At 32.7% G+C, this 17,111-nt stretch overlaps 1 protein-coding gene and 1 long non-coding RNA gene across 4 annotated transcripts in view; both read left to right on the plus strand.

Moving 5' to 3' along the window:
- LOC128174061 (uncharacterized) overlaps window positions 1-11,728 on the plus strand; it is a 31,249-nt gene extending 19,521 nt beyond the window's left edge. Inside the window, exons 9-10 of the mRNA XM_052839698.1 lie at window positions 839-2,621; window positions 11,380-11,728. Coding sequence (XP_052695658.1) covers window positions 839-999 — 161 coding nt within the window. The 3' untranslated portion in view covers window positions 1,000-2,621; window positions 11,380-11,728. The remainder of the gene's footprint in view (window positions 1-838; window positions 2,622-11,379) is intronic.
- A 117-nt stretch (window positions 11,729-11,845) lies between these two features.
- Window positions 11,846-17,111, plus strand: part of LOC128173515 (uncharacterized) — an 11,027-nt gene continuing 5,761 nt past the window's right edge. The window contains exons 1-4 of one of the 3 annotated variants that reach the window (XR_008242514.1): window positions 11,846-12,883; window positions 14,798-14,905; window positions 16,441-16,516; window positions 16,744-16,790. This is a non-coding gene — a long non-coding RNA (uncharacterized LOC128173515). Of the gene's footprint in view, window positions 14,906-16,440; window positions 16,521-16,743; window positions 16,791-17,111 lie in introns of all 3 variants that reach the window. The other 2 variants (XR_008242513.1, XR_008242512.1) reach the window with 2 other exon arrangements.

A 17,111-nucleotide genomic window follows, 5' to 3' on the forward strand; every position in this document is an offset into this window, starting at 1 on the left:
TCTTCTAAAAAATAAGTTAACATTATATTGTACCCAAACAATTAAAAAATAGCGAATTATGGGGGCCAAATTTAACTCTTATCATATATAGTTCTTTGTTCCTCTTTGCGGGGTCAACCCAATGGTCAAAAGGGAAAAAACAACTTTTCCCTTCTATATGCAACCGATTATTTGGTTGCCCTGTGAAGAAATCTCTTGAAATCTTAATTCATTCCTCTGATGTGTGGGTTGCCCCGACTTGTGGCAATCCAAATTCAAAGCGGAAATGGATTTCTAATGTTAAATGACAAAATTACAACCCTCTAAACTACAAAAGCTACTGTGAGAAATATATGGGTTTTTCCTCAAAGATGGCAGCCAATGGACATAACTTTTGTAAAGTGTGGATTGGTCTATACTTGGGGCCCAAAGAGGGGGGGGGGGTCATAGTTTAACAGAAATATATATGGAAAATGTTAAAAAGATCTTTTTTTCAAGAACTACAATGCTACAGTTTGTGAGATTACTATGCAAGGATCCTCAAATAGTGTAGATTCTAAATTGTTAAAGCTACCCATATACCACGGACCAATACTATGGCCCCAGAAAGGGTTTCATAGTTAACATAGAAATAGCATATGCTATGAAATGGAATATTACAAGGAATTGTTGTTCAGGTGAGTGATGTGGCCCATGGGCCTCTTGTTTCAGCGTTTTACACCAACTTTTGGGGTGCATATTATACATGAGACTTTACGGTATGTCAAATCAGATGGGAATGATAGGACTAAGATTGATAAAGCACATTATGCTTTATATCACTGAAAATATTGTTAATCTTTCCTATTTCTGCTGGCAGGTAAACGACACATCTGGACAAACGATGAAAATTCACTTATAAGTGGATATTTTGCTGAAGAAATAAAAAATAGAGAAGAAGAAGGAAACAAAGGGGCATTGAATAGTAAGATAATACCAAGATCCCTATCTGTTACCACGATTTTTATTTTATTTTTCTAGATTCATGGGCAACACCGAATACAATGTACATTACTGTAAAAGAAGAGGAGGGTAGAGTATTTTATTCTTGTTTGTCTGTCTGGGTGTCCATAAAAAAATATTCTCATAAGCTATTAATTGCAGATGCTTAAAATTTTAACACACTATCTGTTTTGGCATGCCATATGATGGGATTCAATTTTGTACAAAATTAATTTGGTGTCAACTCCCTGTAAATGATTACTGTTTATTTTAAGACTTCAAATTTCAAACTTGTGTCTCGGCAACAACTCATCACAAATGTCTGAAATTTTAACACGCTACTTATTTGGGAATGCCACATAGTGGAATTTATTTTTTAAATAATAAATCTGATGCCAATTACCTTTTAAATGATGATCTGTTTGATGAATTTTCAAACAAATTTTTGTTGCCATTTTCTCGTTGCAGATGTCTGAAATTTTAGCACACTAGTTCTTTAGGCATGCCTTACGTATACTGTGGGATTTATTTTGAACAAATTAAGTGTCAACTTGCTGTTAAATTACCATTTTGTTTATTATTTGTATTCGCATCATAGCTGGGATATCACGAGTGAACATTCATGCCAACTATGATTTTCATAAAACATGATATTGGTGACCCACCATTTAAATAAGATACAATATCAGTAGTAAATTGCATGAAGAATTTAATGATACTTATTGTTTTCACAGACTTCACATATAAATAAGGTAAATCAGTCCAAAACTAGCGCACGTTTTTGTGAGCAATAAATGCACATTTTTTTCCATGGGTGGCACTGTATCTCCCAGGTCATCCATCTGAAACTCCTTTCCGAATTTTTTCAGACCAGAAGCTACAGACATGCAGCTAGTTAGAAAAGTGATTTGATAATGAACATAAAGATTTCCATGGGGAAAATGAATTTCTATGTAAATAGATATACATTTATCATACAGCATTGTCCAGATATTTTATATTATGATTTCATGAAGCTTAATTTCCTCTGAACAATTCTTGGGCTTCACAAGTTTGATGTAGGTTTATATCCCATTTGATTTAGATCGTCTTGAGAGCTGTAATGCTCAATATGTGAAATGACTTTACTTTGACAAAAAGGGATCAATGATAAAATGAATATCCAGGGGAAAAATTGATTTTTTCAAATACAGGATCTGTTAGACTACATTATTCATATTTTTTATGGTGTATTACTTTGTAAAGCAGGTTTTATAATGTCTATTGTTGCTCAGGTGAGCAATGTGGCCCATGGGCCTCTTGTTTTATTTAGGGAAACTGCCCATCCATGTATGCAATAGGGCTATCCACTGTTTTAGTTGTAGGATAAAGATAAGCTCTTTGTAAAGACCCATTACAAAGTCACATCATTTTAAGTGTTTACTTTTAGGGGCATATTTGTACATCAAACACATCTTGTTCTGGGTTTTTTTCTACAGTAAAGGATAAGGTCAAGAGGTTTATTGAACAATACCCAGACTTTCTGAAGGAAGAAGAAGTTGCTAAGAGGAAATCCATGATCAGAATAAAGGTTATAAACAACAGAAGAAGATTTAGAGAAGAGTTTTTTAAAAAATATGGACCATTATTTAATTGTGAAAAAAAGGAGAGAACAAAATAAGGTAAAACTGTTATGATTATTTTTTTGTTCTTTAGTTTGAAATAAATATGTTTCATAAGTTAAGATATTTATTTATGCCCCCTTCTTAGAAAGGATGGCATATTGCTTTGCTGCTGTTGGTTGGTTTGTCGGTCCATTCATTAGTTTCCATTCATTTCCTTCACATTAAAAAATGGCGAATAATGGGGGCCAAATTTAACTCTTTTCATATATAGTTCTTTACTGTTATATCAACACCAGCCTTAAAGTAATGAGCATCATTTTGTACAGAATGTGTTTGCATCACCCGTATTTATAACCCCTTTAGATAAGACAGACTTGATTAATTAATCACAAGAGGCATAAACTGAGTTTGTGAAGACGTCTTTAGAATTAAATAATTTATTATTCTATTGCCGCTTATAGGGTTAATTGAGTTAGTCCTTGGGTTTTACCTAAGTTACAGTAGTTTGTAGAATGTATGCCTGTTAGGATTTTATTATATTTTAAATCAAGTGCAAATTCATTTTTTTTTTACACGACCAGTCGGGCTAGCACACTGACATTTTACCCCGACCGGACCTATCTTTTACTAGACTCATGCGGTCGGGCATGCCTTAGTGTCAAACCCTGATACAGGTTTATCGTGATAAGTTTGATGTTAGGTACGATGAAGCAATTTTCGATAGAGTTATGCCTCATGGACGTAGAAAAATTCTGATTATTTGCAGTTTACATTCATTTTCTACGCAGCAGATGCACATATTGAATTGAAATTGGTATATTGGTTTATCATGATAATATCTAGGTCAAATTTGCTTTTGGGTACAATGGACCAATTTTTGACAGGAGTTATGCACCTTGGACTTTCAATTATTTGCATTTTCTGTTAATTTTCTTTGCAGATGTTACAATTATTTGCAGTTTTCCATTCATTTTCTTCACAGATTTTTCCAAGAGAGGGGGGCATAAGTGTTTTACAAACATCTCTTGTTTGAATAAATTCAGTAGAATAGTAATTTAATGCCCTGTTTTAACTGCTCAGCTTTGTATGATTAATATATATCTACCCCTGTTGTAAGATCCTTCATTTTACCGTTATTCCATCTGTTTTTTGCAAACACTAATAGTATGGAGGGTATTTCGTAAACTTTTAAATCGAATGTGCAATGGTGTTGGTGCGTGAGCCTGAGGATGAATGTGTGTTACTCGGGCATAAACACTGTAGGATTTGATGCTGTTCCTTCATATTCACATTTTGGAACTTTATTGTTTTGATTAGTTGATTTAACTTTCAACTTTGCACACTTTTAATCTGTAGTTTCTGTATTTGTATCTTCATGGTAGGAAATAGCACATCTGACATGATATAAATTGACAAATGTAAAGTCTTCAAGTTTGTTGAATTTAGACATGACTTTATATGGCAAAGTGCCTTGCTGCGGTGAAAAGGCATGCTGTAATTGCCGAAATGGACAAAAATAAAACCACAATATTCAGTCAAACTGTTGTATTAAGCTTTTAATGAACGACACTATTAATTTAGATTAAAAATGTTATTTACAGAAAAATTATTCGGGTATGATTGAAACTGGACCAAAAAAGGAAGAGTGTATTTATGTAAAAATCATTCCGATGAATGTGACAAATGCGCTAATTTCTGTTATTTAACTCTCATGGTATTATATGATTAGGGTTAAAAAAGAAATCCCTAATAACTTATTTCTCTAAAATAATTTGACATGTAATTTAAACTGGAATTTAAGTTAATGCGTACTCTTTTCTAGAAATGAGACGGATCAAGAAGTTTCCTATAGGGGTGAATGTGAATATATTTTTTGAAAGACATGGGTTTTGGAGACTGCCATTGCTTCTGAATTCTAAGAATTTTGAGGGAGAATTTTTGTTTTCTCTGAATTAATTATAAAACTGTATGTAGCTATATACATACTTTTTATCCCCTCGCGCAACTTGTTGATGGGGATATAGCATTGCTGCTGTGCGTGTGTGTGTGTATGTATGTATATTGCATGTGTGTGTGAATTTGTCCATTGTCAGCTCTTTAGCAAAATTCCAAGGAAACCCTCCAATGAATAGTCATTAAACCTTGTACACTTCTTTGGCATGGTGAAAGGACAAACCTTATTGATTTCCAAGTCAATTGATGCAATATTTTTTGAATTATCATAAAAAAGCAAAGTTAAAACATTAATTTTATGTACGACTTGACAATAGACATTTCCGGTAATTTTATGTACGACTTCAAGTAAATCGCTACCGTGCCATGTGCAGTTCAAATGAACAACTTGATATTTTATTGGATTTTAATCTAGTAAAGGTAAAAAAAAATAGCAAACCTTTTGTAGTATTGGAGGATTAGAAGATTGCCCTTAGGTAAAAGTTGAAGCGGGCAAGAAATTAAAGTCTTCTGATTGACATCGAAACAAGCAGTCGACTTTCGGACAAATTTTCCAGTATTACTTACAATAGGAGGATACTTTGACAGATAACGCACATTTATCATGCAAAGATTATTTTATATCAATAACTGCATATCTACTACTATGGGTTGACATACCACAAGCAACAAGAATTGTCCATCAGAGCAGGCAACAGATCGCTAGATCTTCAGCTACGTTTCATAATATACATGTATACGGATCGTTTATGTATGCTTATATAAAAATGAATGTCACTTAATTAACTTTAAAGTATATGTGTTCATGTTTTGAGGAAAACTGTACAACCACACTGAAAACACGTACAGGTACCCCCCTTCCCCCAATTTATACACCACAAAGCTTGGGGATTAGGATAAAATAGAAAGTATTAATTTAAAATCGGTTTTAGAAATACTTCTGTCTTATTTATATTGATCTGATAAATTTTGATCTGAAAAATTTACATGTATTTTCCTAAATAATGCATTTCCCCCTACAACAAGTCATGTCATGAGGGGATGCTCCGCTTTGCGGTGCCCTTGTTAAATATCAAAATAATTTTGTTGTGCAAATGCAAGTGTAAAACATACACTGTATTAACTGTAATTTTACAAAATTAAGTAGTTGCTTTATGGTAAACAGTACATGTTCACAAGTGGCTGTAAAGCTGTATTACAATAGCTCTCCGGAAAATTTTGATTTACCAACTTCAGTAAGTGAATTTGTATTGAATCGACACTCAGAACACCTTACTATATCCCGTAATAATTGCTTGAAATCAAAGGTTTTGCCAATGTTCACCTTATTTCTATATATTACTTGTTTCAATATATTACCAAAAAAATTAAATATTTTTCAAAATGATTTATGCACATTTTATTATCATGACATTTAACTTTATCATGGAAATTATATATTTTTTTTAAAAAGGGTGTGTCATGTACTTCTTTTGTCTCATTAAAATCAAAATCTTAAGGTACTTCACTACACCTAAACATATACTTTTCACGACACTACGTCACAAGATGGCGATTTAAATGTTTTGTTAAACTGTTTAACTCGTTCGATTGGGTGGTATATTGTCCTGGCTCAGTGGTTAAAGTATTGGGCTTCTGAACCGGAGATCATGAGTTCGAATCCGCCTGGGGCTTTTGTTCATGTTTACTGAATTAAATTTTCGAAAATGCTATTTTTCATCCAAAGTTGCACATTTTTTTACCTATTTGACTTCTTATCTATTATGGTATCTATCATAATCAAGTATTTTTCTGCTGATTTGAGAAAAATATTTCAAGGTGTAGTGAGCCACCTTAAAACCAATGTCTTTAGATAGTTTGTTTTTATTATTGATAACTTTGTTACTTAGTTAGTGGTAATGATAAGGATGCATTTGGAGATATTTTCTTATTCAGCTAAGCTCTATACTTTAATAATTTGGTGCATGTTCTCTAATAAAAAGTGCAAAAAGTGACAGCATCCTAACATCCAGACATGTCTTAAACTTATTAGAACCCGACACTCTTAATGAAGCATTTGGTCAGTTGCTTATATGTCATAGCTAATTGAGAGTATTAATAGCACAGCAGATTTTTGCTTCTTTCTAGACTGATCATACATTCAGGGAACATCTCAGTAATTTTATATATTTACATTCTCCGCAGTGTCTATGCCTGTGATAACACTACGTATCGATTTTGTACTATATAACTCATAAAGCCAAATTGAGGCGCCAGCGGGGTTTGCTTATTCATATTTAAACATTTAATCGTACGACGGTTTTAAATAATATAAATATAAGTAATAAAGAATCATTGTTTGAAAATTATGAGCTGATAATTTCGGTCGGGGCGTGATCAAATCTATCATAAAGCCTTTCGGGCTTTATTGGATTTGATCATGCCCCGACCAAAATTATCACCTCATAATACTCAAAGAATGATTCCTTATTCCTTATATAGAATTTATGTCACTTAAATGTAAACTTCCAATGTTTTGATAAGTTTGGCAAGTATTCAGTACAGATTGACACGGTGCGTTTATAATGCGGCTAACAGATGTAGTCAGACAATAGGAAAAAGTCTTTGGATCATTTTCCAACCTAGATCTCGTGAGAAAACACTTAGAGAAATTGGAATACTTGTTTAAAATATAGCGTGAACCAAGGGCTTCCTGTAAATACAAGATGGCGAGTGTTGTCTTCTTACGTTTTTTTATGTACATTGAATAGTACACTTTTTACCATGATTGAAACAGGGTTTTCAGTAGAGAGAATAAGAGGAAAGTTGATAATGAAAGAGTGGGAAGGAAATTAAAATAATTAAATAAATGAAGTTATAAATAAGAATGTGAACATTAGGAGGAAACAGATCAAGGTAAAAATGAAAGAAAGAGTTTGAAACTCAAATAAAGTTATTTGTAAAACATAAAATCTGAAATCCAATTGAATTTTACAAAATATCGATTATCATTATCTGTAAATGGTACATGTATATTAGCTCACAGCAAAAAAAAAATCATCTGGGTTTCATTTTCAAAATATATTTATAGAAAAAGAGTTATAGTGATATCTAATGAAATGCTTTTCAATAAAAACACCGGTTTGTGTAAAACCTGTTAATAATTATTGTTCAGTAAATAAGACAGTTTGTTTAAGTGCACCCCACTTCTATAATCTTTCAATTGAGTTTCACAGAATTAGTCACACATTACCACATGTGGCTTGGGTACCTGCCAAGTGTCATGTTTGATTACTGCAGTTCTTTTTAAAAGTTTATGTAATAAAAAGAATGTGCTTAATAAAGAAAGGTTTTGCACAATTCTTGTGGGTTATTTGATTATTATATTTAAAGAAGTTATTTAAAAAACGAAATGTCCCATGTATGCCTTGTTATATTTAGTCAAAACTGGAAGTAGAGGAGAAAAAACAAAATGAAAACATGTCAGCTAATCCAAGTCTATTGGTGAATCATGTAATTTTTCCAGTTAGTATTAATTAATTTTAGCAATAGCCATGGTCGGTTATTATAATAGATCGCTTAATACAATTATTTTTCCTGACAAAATAACTAATATATATCAAGCGGGGTCAACTATACTGATATGCCATTAAAACATACATATTTTGTGTGATGTGTGATACAGGGCTCAAAGTTGCGACTTAAATTCAGGTTTTGCGACATAAATTAAAAACCATTGGCCATTTGGCGACCAAAAATATCCGCCCGGTTCGTTTATAAAAATTCTACACCGGTTCAAAAATCTTTCAAAATATAAACAAAATGGCGGACTATTTAAACAACATGACATTTTTTGGTCCTATATTAATAAATACAAAGAAAAGACTTCGTCCAGTGGAAGTTTTATATGCCAAACTGCACAAGACAAATATGTTTAGTAATGTTTGTGAGAATTTTACATAACGCGAAGGTAAACTTATTTTGTTACGCCAGTGTGAAAGAACTTTGTACAAGATCGATATTCCTTTTACATATCCACTCAAAACGGAATGTACAATTTTTGAGATTTAGTAGACTTGTCTCCCAAGAATCAATGAAAAAGAGAACTTAAGTGTAAAAAATATTTTAATAATGAGTGTGATGTGTCATTTGGACCGATATGACTGGATGGATGGAAATTATTATTTTTTTTTTGCTAGATGTGAAACAAATAAAAACTTTTTCAACAATACACTTCTTTTATTATTTTCTGCAGTATATTTAATGTCAGAGAGAAAATATTCAGATATCTTAATGCTGCATTAATTTTTACTACTAGCGACCTGAATTTGAAAATGGCGAGTTAAATTCAAAGTAGGTTACCATTTGGCGACTTAGTCCAAAAGGCTATTTTGAGCCCTGAGATAAATGATTTAGTATATCTTATTTTTTTAAGGTCTTCCGTTTCCAACGGAAGACCTTCTTGTTATTGCTTTGTTTCTTTTTCACTATTATTTTTATTGGTTTTTAGCTCACCTGAACCGAAGGTTCAAGTGAGCTTTTCTGATCACCCGTTGTCCGTCGTCCGTCCGTCCGTCCGTCTGTCCGTCCGTCTGTAACATTTTCACATTTTCAACTTCTTCTCCAATATCATGATTTACTCATGCGTTACCTAACTAGGTGTTTTAGGAGCCAGAAGTAAAAACCTAAATTGTGTCTATCTCAATTGAAAGAAATACTAGTATTTAAAAAAGCAGCGTAAGAGACCCTAAAAAAAAGCGATGCAGAAAAGCATTAGTACTCCACTCCTTTTTACAGATCATGTTTTCTTGTCGAAAATCTAAGTCGATGATGTGATATCACCTTCTTAAAATCAGACGGAAGACCTCCTCATTGCTCGCAACGAGATCGTGTCGAGTTCTTCTTCTTTTTCTTCTTCTTTCCCACTCTGAACTTGTCCGACACGTTTCTCAAAGATGGCTGAACAAAATTGTACAAAACTCTAGGATACGATAGGACTGCATATCAAGTTGTGTACCCTGGTTTGATTTTTTTCATTTGGGGTTGGCCAACCACTTTCCTGGGGGGTCAAAAGGGTGTGGGGTCTAACATTGAACCTTATGGGAAAAATTATAGACTCTATTGTAAATGGTTATAACTTGAAAACGGACAAAGATAATAATATAGGGTTTTCAGAATCATATATTGACTGTTACAGGCAATATATGTGGTTTATTAGATCTGACCCCTGGGGTCATCCCCACCCTCCAGGAATTGGAAATGACCATATATCTCAGAAACTGTTAGAATCCTGACCCCTAAACCATATATATTCTTGTTCCTTGTGTTAAGAAGCATCAAATGCTATGTAGGTCATGGGCCCCGGGGGTTGTCCTGACCCCCCTGAAACAGAAAGTGCTCAAATAACTTGAAAATGGTTAAGATCCCCACCCCTAAACCATATATATTCTTGTTCCTTGTGTTAAGGGGCATCAAATGGTATGTAGGTCATGGGCCCTGGGGGTTGTCCTGACCCCCCCTCAAACTGGAAGTGCCCAAATATCCTAAAAACGGTCAAGATCCCCACCCCTAAACCACATATATTCTTGTTCCTTGTGTTAAGAAGCATCAAATGCTATGTAGGTCATGGGCCCCGGGGGTTGTCCTGACCCCCCTGAAACAGAAAGTGCTCAAATAACTTGAAAATGGTTAAGATACCCACCCCTAAACCATATATATTCTTGTTCCTTGTGTTAGGAGGCATCAAACAGTATGTAGGTCATGGGCCCTTGGGGTGGTTTTGACCCCCTTCAAACATGAAGTGCACAAATAACTTAAAAACGATTAAGATCCCCACCCCTAAACCATATATATTCTTGTTCCTTGGGTCATGTTGGTTCACCTGATTTATAGTAAAGAACCCCTGGGGAAGATCATGAAACTTCAGAAATAAAAGTAATCAAGTTCTTAATCTTTTTGTCTGTAAAGTTTGACCCATGTGGGTCATCCCTACTCCCAATGATGCCTTGTTCGCTTGGGAGACTTTATAATTGACCCAATTATAATTACATCTTGTTTTAAAATGAATTGAAATTGGTAAACCATTAATAAATTATCAAGAAAGTGATGATGTGTTCCATTTAGAGAGTCCCTTTTACCTCGTATACCATTATGACTATAGGCGGGCAAAGATATTGTAGTTTTCAGCATGTGTCAATTACTGTCAATCAAAATCCACGTGGTACAAATAAACAATATAAGATTATTTTGGTTTGTATGACCCTTAAATTTACGGAAGCTCATAATTAGGTATGTAAAAGGAATTTTTATGTACTTCAACTGTCACAATCAATGTTATGTCGTATTTCTTAACGATACAATGGGTAAATCTGAAGTTACTCACACATGTGTCTTCAGCTGTACTGTCTCTTTAACACTTTTATAACGAATTTCTTTACAGTTTAAAAACAGTTTAAAAAGTTTGCACTCGCATTTCACATGATAGTTTAAATGATTATATTTTCACATAATTTCTTCAATTTACAATCTGATTATGAAAGGTATCAAAATAATGTATTTTCATTCCAGGCCTCAACTAGCAAAAACTGTAGTCTGGTGAAAGGAAACATGTATATAGTGAATTCGTTATTCGTATTATTACGTCAAACTCGTTATACAGATATAATGAATTATAAAATTATTATAGATTCAAATTTGTCTATTATAAATCATAGAGTGAGGCCACATTTGAAGTCTAATTTTTATATTAGATTATTGTATTTCAATATTCTTATCTACATTAGTGCAAGTTGTGTTGTTTATTCATCCTAGCATCCATTGCATTTTTACAAAGTTTTATTGTTGTGTTGTGATATTCATGCACCCATTGTTCTTTAATTTGTAGCATATTGGAGTCATGAAGCAGAAGGATTCATGTTGGAATTTGATAGGACTGTTCAAATAGCAGGTCTTTAAGCATTAAATGTGGAATTGATACTGGAATTTTTAAGCCGAAGAACAGAAGAATTCATTCTGGAAACTTAAAGTAAAAAGAAAATAATGAAGAAATTCTTGATTTCCATTCAAAGTCAGGAGTGATGAACATTAGCCTCTATAGCCTCATGTTGAAGAATTCATATTGGAGTCATCAACCTGAGGAGCAAGTTTTATAATTATTAGCTTTCTGCAGAAGAACTTATATAGGAGTTTTCAAATAGAAGATTTCATATTGGAGTCTTCATTTAGAAGATTTCATGTTGGAATCTTTATTTAGAAGATTTCATATTAAAGTCTTTATTTAAAGGATTTCATATTGGAATCTTAATTTAGAAGATTTCATATTGGAATCTTTATTTAGAAGATTTCATATTGGAGTCTTTATTTAGAAGATTTCATATTGGAGTCTATATTTAGAAGAATTCATATTGGAGTCTTTATTTCGAAGATATCTTTATTGAGAAGATTTCATATTGGAGTCTTTATTTCGAAGATTTCATATTGAAATCTTTATTTAGAAGATTTCATATTGGAATCTCTATTTAGAAGATTTCATATTGGAGTCTTCATGGTAGAAGAACTCATTGTGGGGTCCTCAAGCAAAAGTATTAAGCATCTTGCTGAAGAATTCATGTTTGAATTTTCAAGTTGTAGAATTCGTATTGGAGTCCTCATGAAAAATAATGTGTGTTTAAATCCTGAAAAACATGACGGAAATTATAGTTGTGCTGCATAATTCATGTGTTAGAATTGCCATGCAGAAAAATCCATTCTCAACTCTGATGGAGAAAAATTCTTTATGGAATCTTGATGCAGTAGAAAATAATGTTTTGGTCTGGGGTATTGATGCAGAAGAATTCATAGCGGAGTCTCCATTTAAAAGAATTTATATTTATTATGGAGTCTTCATGCAGAAGATAAAAAATTCAAGTCTTGGTGCTGAAATTAATGAAGCTTTGTATAATTTATGTGCATGCTGGGCAAAATTATATTATTATATTTGGAGTCTTTCTGCAGAAAAATCTTCAAAAAAAATCATTTTGGACTCGTCAACCAGAATATTTCATGCTGGATATATTTCTTGTGTGCAACAAGTTCATCTTGGAGTCTTTCGTGAGGATAATTCATGTGATAATGGAATCCTTAGGCTTTGTTTAAAATACTAACACAAAGAACAATGTTTACATAGATCTATAACCATTTTTTTTTTAAATTGAAAATTGAATTCCAAAGACTAAATTTGAAATGACATTTTGTGGTCGTTACAGAGATCAGCGCTCCACATCAATATTTTTTGTTTTTAATAACCAAAGACATGCTCTACTTATGAACAGTTTCTAAGGTGAGGCAAGCTACTGCCCAAAAATTGATGAAACAGGACTACCAACAGTCTCGATTGAAGTCATCTTTTCGTAAGTTCTATGGTCAATACAATGACCATGTCAGCAAATACAATGGTCTACTGGGTTGCATGCTGACTGACGTTTTTCATACTTATTGTTAGACCATAATTAATCACCTTATTGTCTGCGGCTTTTTTCCATTTTTACCAATTACGACAAAGAGCACACGGTGGGTGTGACCAGTCAGCAGAGGATGCTCACTCCTCCTTGGCACCTGATCCTACCTCTAATTCTTTTAGTTATGCTCCTGTATTGTACTTTTACTTTTGATTTTGAACACTGTTCATTATCACCACATGTCATTATCAAAAACTTCCTCAAAGACTACATTGAAAATAACATCTTGAAAACTCTATAGAAAATAAACTTTGATTTATCACATGTTTCACTGAATATACAATAAATATCACTCATGTAATAATTTTTTTATGTTACACTGTGTATTCTTTCACAATGTGAAGTCATAGTTAAACATTTATAGGTAGATTTAGGCAGTTGATTGGCATAAAATAAAACAGTAAAAAAAAAGATTTCATTTGAAAAATGTAGAGTTGTAAATGTGAAGCATTTAATGCTGTTTTATTTTTTCATGAATTGATAAAAATATGTTCGAAAATAAAATGTTTGTTTGTTAATCTTTAGAGGACTTTTTCTGTGTGTAAAGTTGTAAACTTCTTGTAATGATATGTTGAGCAGCTCACAATTGTAATTTTTATAGAAAAGATTGGGGTTAACCAAGAGAATGGTAAAGCATGTGATAAAAAGAATCTCTTACCAAGACTTGGGGATAGAAAACACAAGAGTTCGATAAAAATCAGATACCATAGAAAATCATATGAGAGATTCTATATGTATCAACTGTTCTGAGTATCTAGAAAAGGACTATAAGTGGTATTATGCCTTTCATGCCCCTAAAATTAAAGTTCTATGAAGATCTTTTTAAATAAGGTGAAAAATAGTTGAAATCATATTGAAAGTAAGTATGTAAAAGGTTATCACTGCAGTGATGTCATAGTGTAGAAATGATGTCATGAAGATTGTCTTATTTTGATAAATTAGTGTTTGGAGCATGTATGATGTGTATAACTCAGTGATGATTCTTTTTCTGATATTTAGTTGAATTCTGCTAATTTGAATCAAAGAATCCGATATTTACAAGTATTTCCGATATTCCAGTTCTTCCTTTTATTTTGATCATTTCCGTTTGTGTCTGTTTCGAAAAAAATTAAGTTGTTTTGTCCTTGATTTTGTCTGCATCAGCCAGACGTTTGCTTTTATATCCAATTAAGGTAAACGCAAACGTAAGGGTGATCGAGAATTTTCAACATGGCGCGGTTTATCTAACCATGCCATGATGTTAAAGTTGTAGACAAGAGTGTTTAAAACGCTTGGAAATAGCATTGTTTATCGTGAGTTGTTGAAGACGAAAACTATTTTGGGTTTACTAAAGCCTAAATTTTGCTCCTCTACCCCTAGCCTATTTCAGTTATTTTAAACAATTTACAGAATCATCACTGATAACTACATGAACGAAAACAAATGTAAAAATTGACTTTAGCACACTCTACATGTACATATAAAGAAAAAATTACAATATTTTCATTTGTTTACAAAATTGCAGGAATTGGCTCATTTAGATGACGTCTTAGATAAACAGCTATTGAGCAATGATGAATAATATCAAGATTAAAGTGATAGGTATCCTCTGTATGATGTTTTATGACTATATGATTTTTATAAGATACATGCACTGTTTCAAAATAGGTTAAAATTGGGGGCAGATTATTTGACCAAATCATATATAATATTTATTTTTTTTTTTTTTTGCATCATAAAAAAAGGTAATTTTTATTCTATGTTATATGAATTATACTGTATAAGGTTGATCCAAATGTAATGTCACAGAAACCATATTTCTTGCAGATGACCAGGAGACAGATGGTCAGGAGAAAATAAAATGCAGTTATAGAGTCCTTGTCAATGAATTAACTGATTTCACAGTCAAATATGCTTAATGGAGTGACTGTTTGGGTGAGCATAGCAGGAACTTCACATTTTGCATATACTGTTAGCATCTCCATTCTCTCTTTCAGCCGCATGTTCTGCTTAATCATGTTGTTGATTCATTTTCATCTGATTTATATGAATTTCATGTCTATAATTGCAGAAAAGTTTGTTTTTCGGTGGCATGCTGGGAGCTGCTTACATTTTAACTTCTGCATACTAAATGTCAAATTTATGGTATTAACCAATCAAAAAACGCTTAACTACCGTTATTTGATAAAATACTAAAGAAAATGAAGTCATGAATACTTTTTGCTGTACGACGTTTGACTACTATTTTTTTAAACGTAAAATAACAGTGATTGTTAAAGCATTGTAGCGAAAGATATTCCAATCTAGCTCAAAGTTAAAACCTATGTACCAAGTACTTTATTAGTATGGTTATGATACGCGCCAGGAGGGTGCAGCATTTTTAACATTGATGCACTATTATTTGATTGAATGTGACTATGGCACAGGGAGCATGCGTATCCCAATGACTGCTTAAAGGTCTTGCGCAAGGAAATAGCCAATCAAACTTAACTTAGTCATTTGTAGTTTCATATATATAGAGACAATTTCTTTTCTTTCTTCTATATTTGGCACCTTTTTTTAGGCCTACAGTGAGCGGAATTGAATGAAGTACGTACCTCGCTCACCTAAACTTGTACTTTTTAAGACACTACGTCACAAGATTGGAATTTAAATGTTTTGTTACACTTTATACCAGTATATCATTCATTTGGGTTGTATATCGTCATAGCTCAGTGGTTAAAGTATTGGGCTTCTGAACAGCAGATCATGAGTTCGAATTCGCCTGGGGCTTTTGTAAATGTTTACTGAATTAAATTTTTGAAAATGTAATTTTTCATCCAAAATTGCCAGTTTTTTTGTCTATTTGACTTAAAATACTTCTTAACCATTATGATATCTATCACAATCAAGTAATTTTTTTGCTGATTTGAGGAAATATTTTAAAGGGGCATGGTCACGATTTTGGTCAAATTCTTTTTTTCTGTTTTGATTGTTTTTACAATGCTTTAGGAATGCATTTCCAATGACCAAATAAAATTTGAGAGTCAGTAGTAAAGTTATAAGCAAGATACAGGGCTCACAATTATTTGCCATGTAAACAAGGCTCGTGCCCTGTTTTTGTTTACATAAGTTCAATTAACCAGTAAAAGTTGTGTTACAAGCTGATTTTTCCATCTTCTTATTCATTTTAAGCATAAATAAACAGATCCTAACATTTACTACAATCATTTTAGGTTTCAAACTAGAGTTTTCACTTCAACATTCAAAATGTAAACAAACGCTTTGTTTACATTGCAAAGAATTGTAAGCTTTGTAACTCGCTTATAACTCAACGAATTACACTCAAATTTTGATTGCCTATTAAAAATACCTTACTGAAGCATTGAAAACATTCAAATCGGAAAACTAATTTTTGACCAAAATCGTGACCATGCCCCTTTAAGGTGTAGTGAGCAACCTTAAAAGGAATAAATGGAACTATTTTTTAGATATGCATGATGCAACTTCCTGGGTGGTGCTGAGTCGATCTGTTTGTCAACATGTAAAACCCACATGTATTTGGGGGTTGGTATGTTTACTATCTCTCTTAAAAGCCACGTAAGGCGTTAGTTTTCTGATCCCAACTTTTTCTTGAAGCACTCAACAATGATTTCTTTTTCATAAATAATATGCTGAGAGTATATATAAGTTAATCGATTAAGTGAATTGAAGCTATATAGCAACTTAATTCCTTGTACGAGACCTTTAGAGAAATGTAACTTTTATTTAGACTGCATTTTTTCTAATTTCAGGGGTTGTATCCCTTGTTAAATATCAACAATGGCGGATGAACAATGTGGTGCGTATGCTGTCTTGTCATCAACAGTGAAATTTGACACCTGTATACCCGTATTAATTTCTACCAATCATCTCTGTCCTGTTGTGTACATCAGACAGGAAAGAAAATCAAGATAATTGTTTGAAATCATTTTAATTAGATAAACAATGAAAAATAGAACACATTTACATGTACAGAGTCCCTCATGTAAGGAAATGTCACATTTTACACCTGCACATCATTCACATCACCATACATTCAATGCACATTAAAACATGCGTATTGGAGCAATCATTAAATGTAATAAAATTCGCATGATAAGTATAATATAAACATATCAAA

The sequence above is a fragment of the Crassostrea angulata genome, chromosome 2 (assembly GCF_025612915.1).
Source record: "Crassostrea angulata isolate pt1a10 chromosome 2, ASM2561291v2, whole genome shotgun sequence".
NCBI lineage: Eukaryota > Metazoa > Mollusca > Bivalvia > Ostreida > Ostreidae > Magallana > Magallana angulata.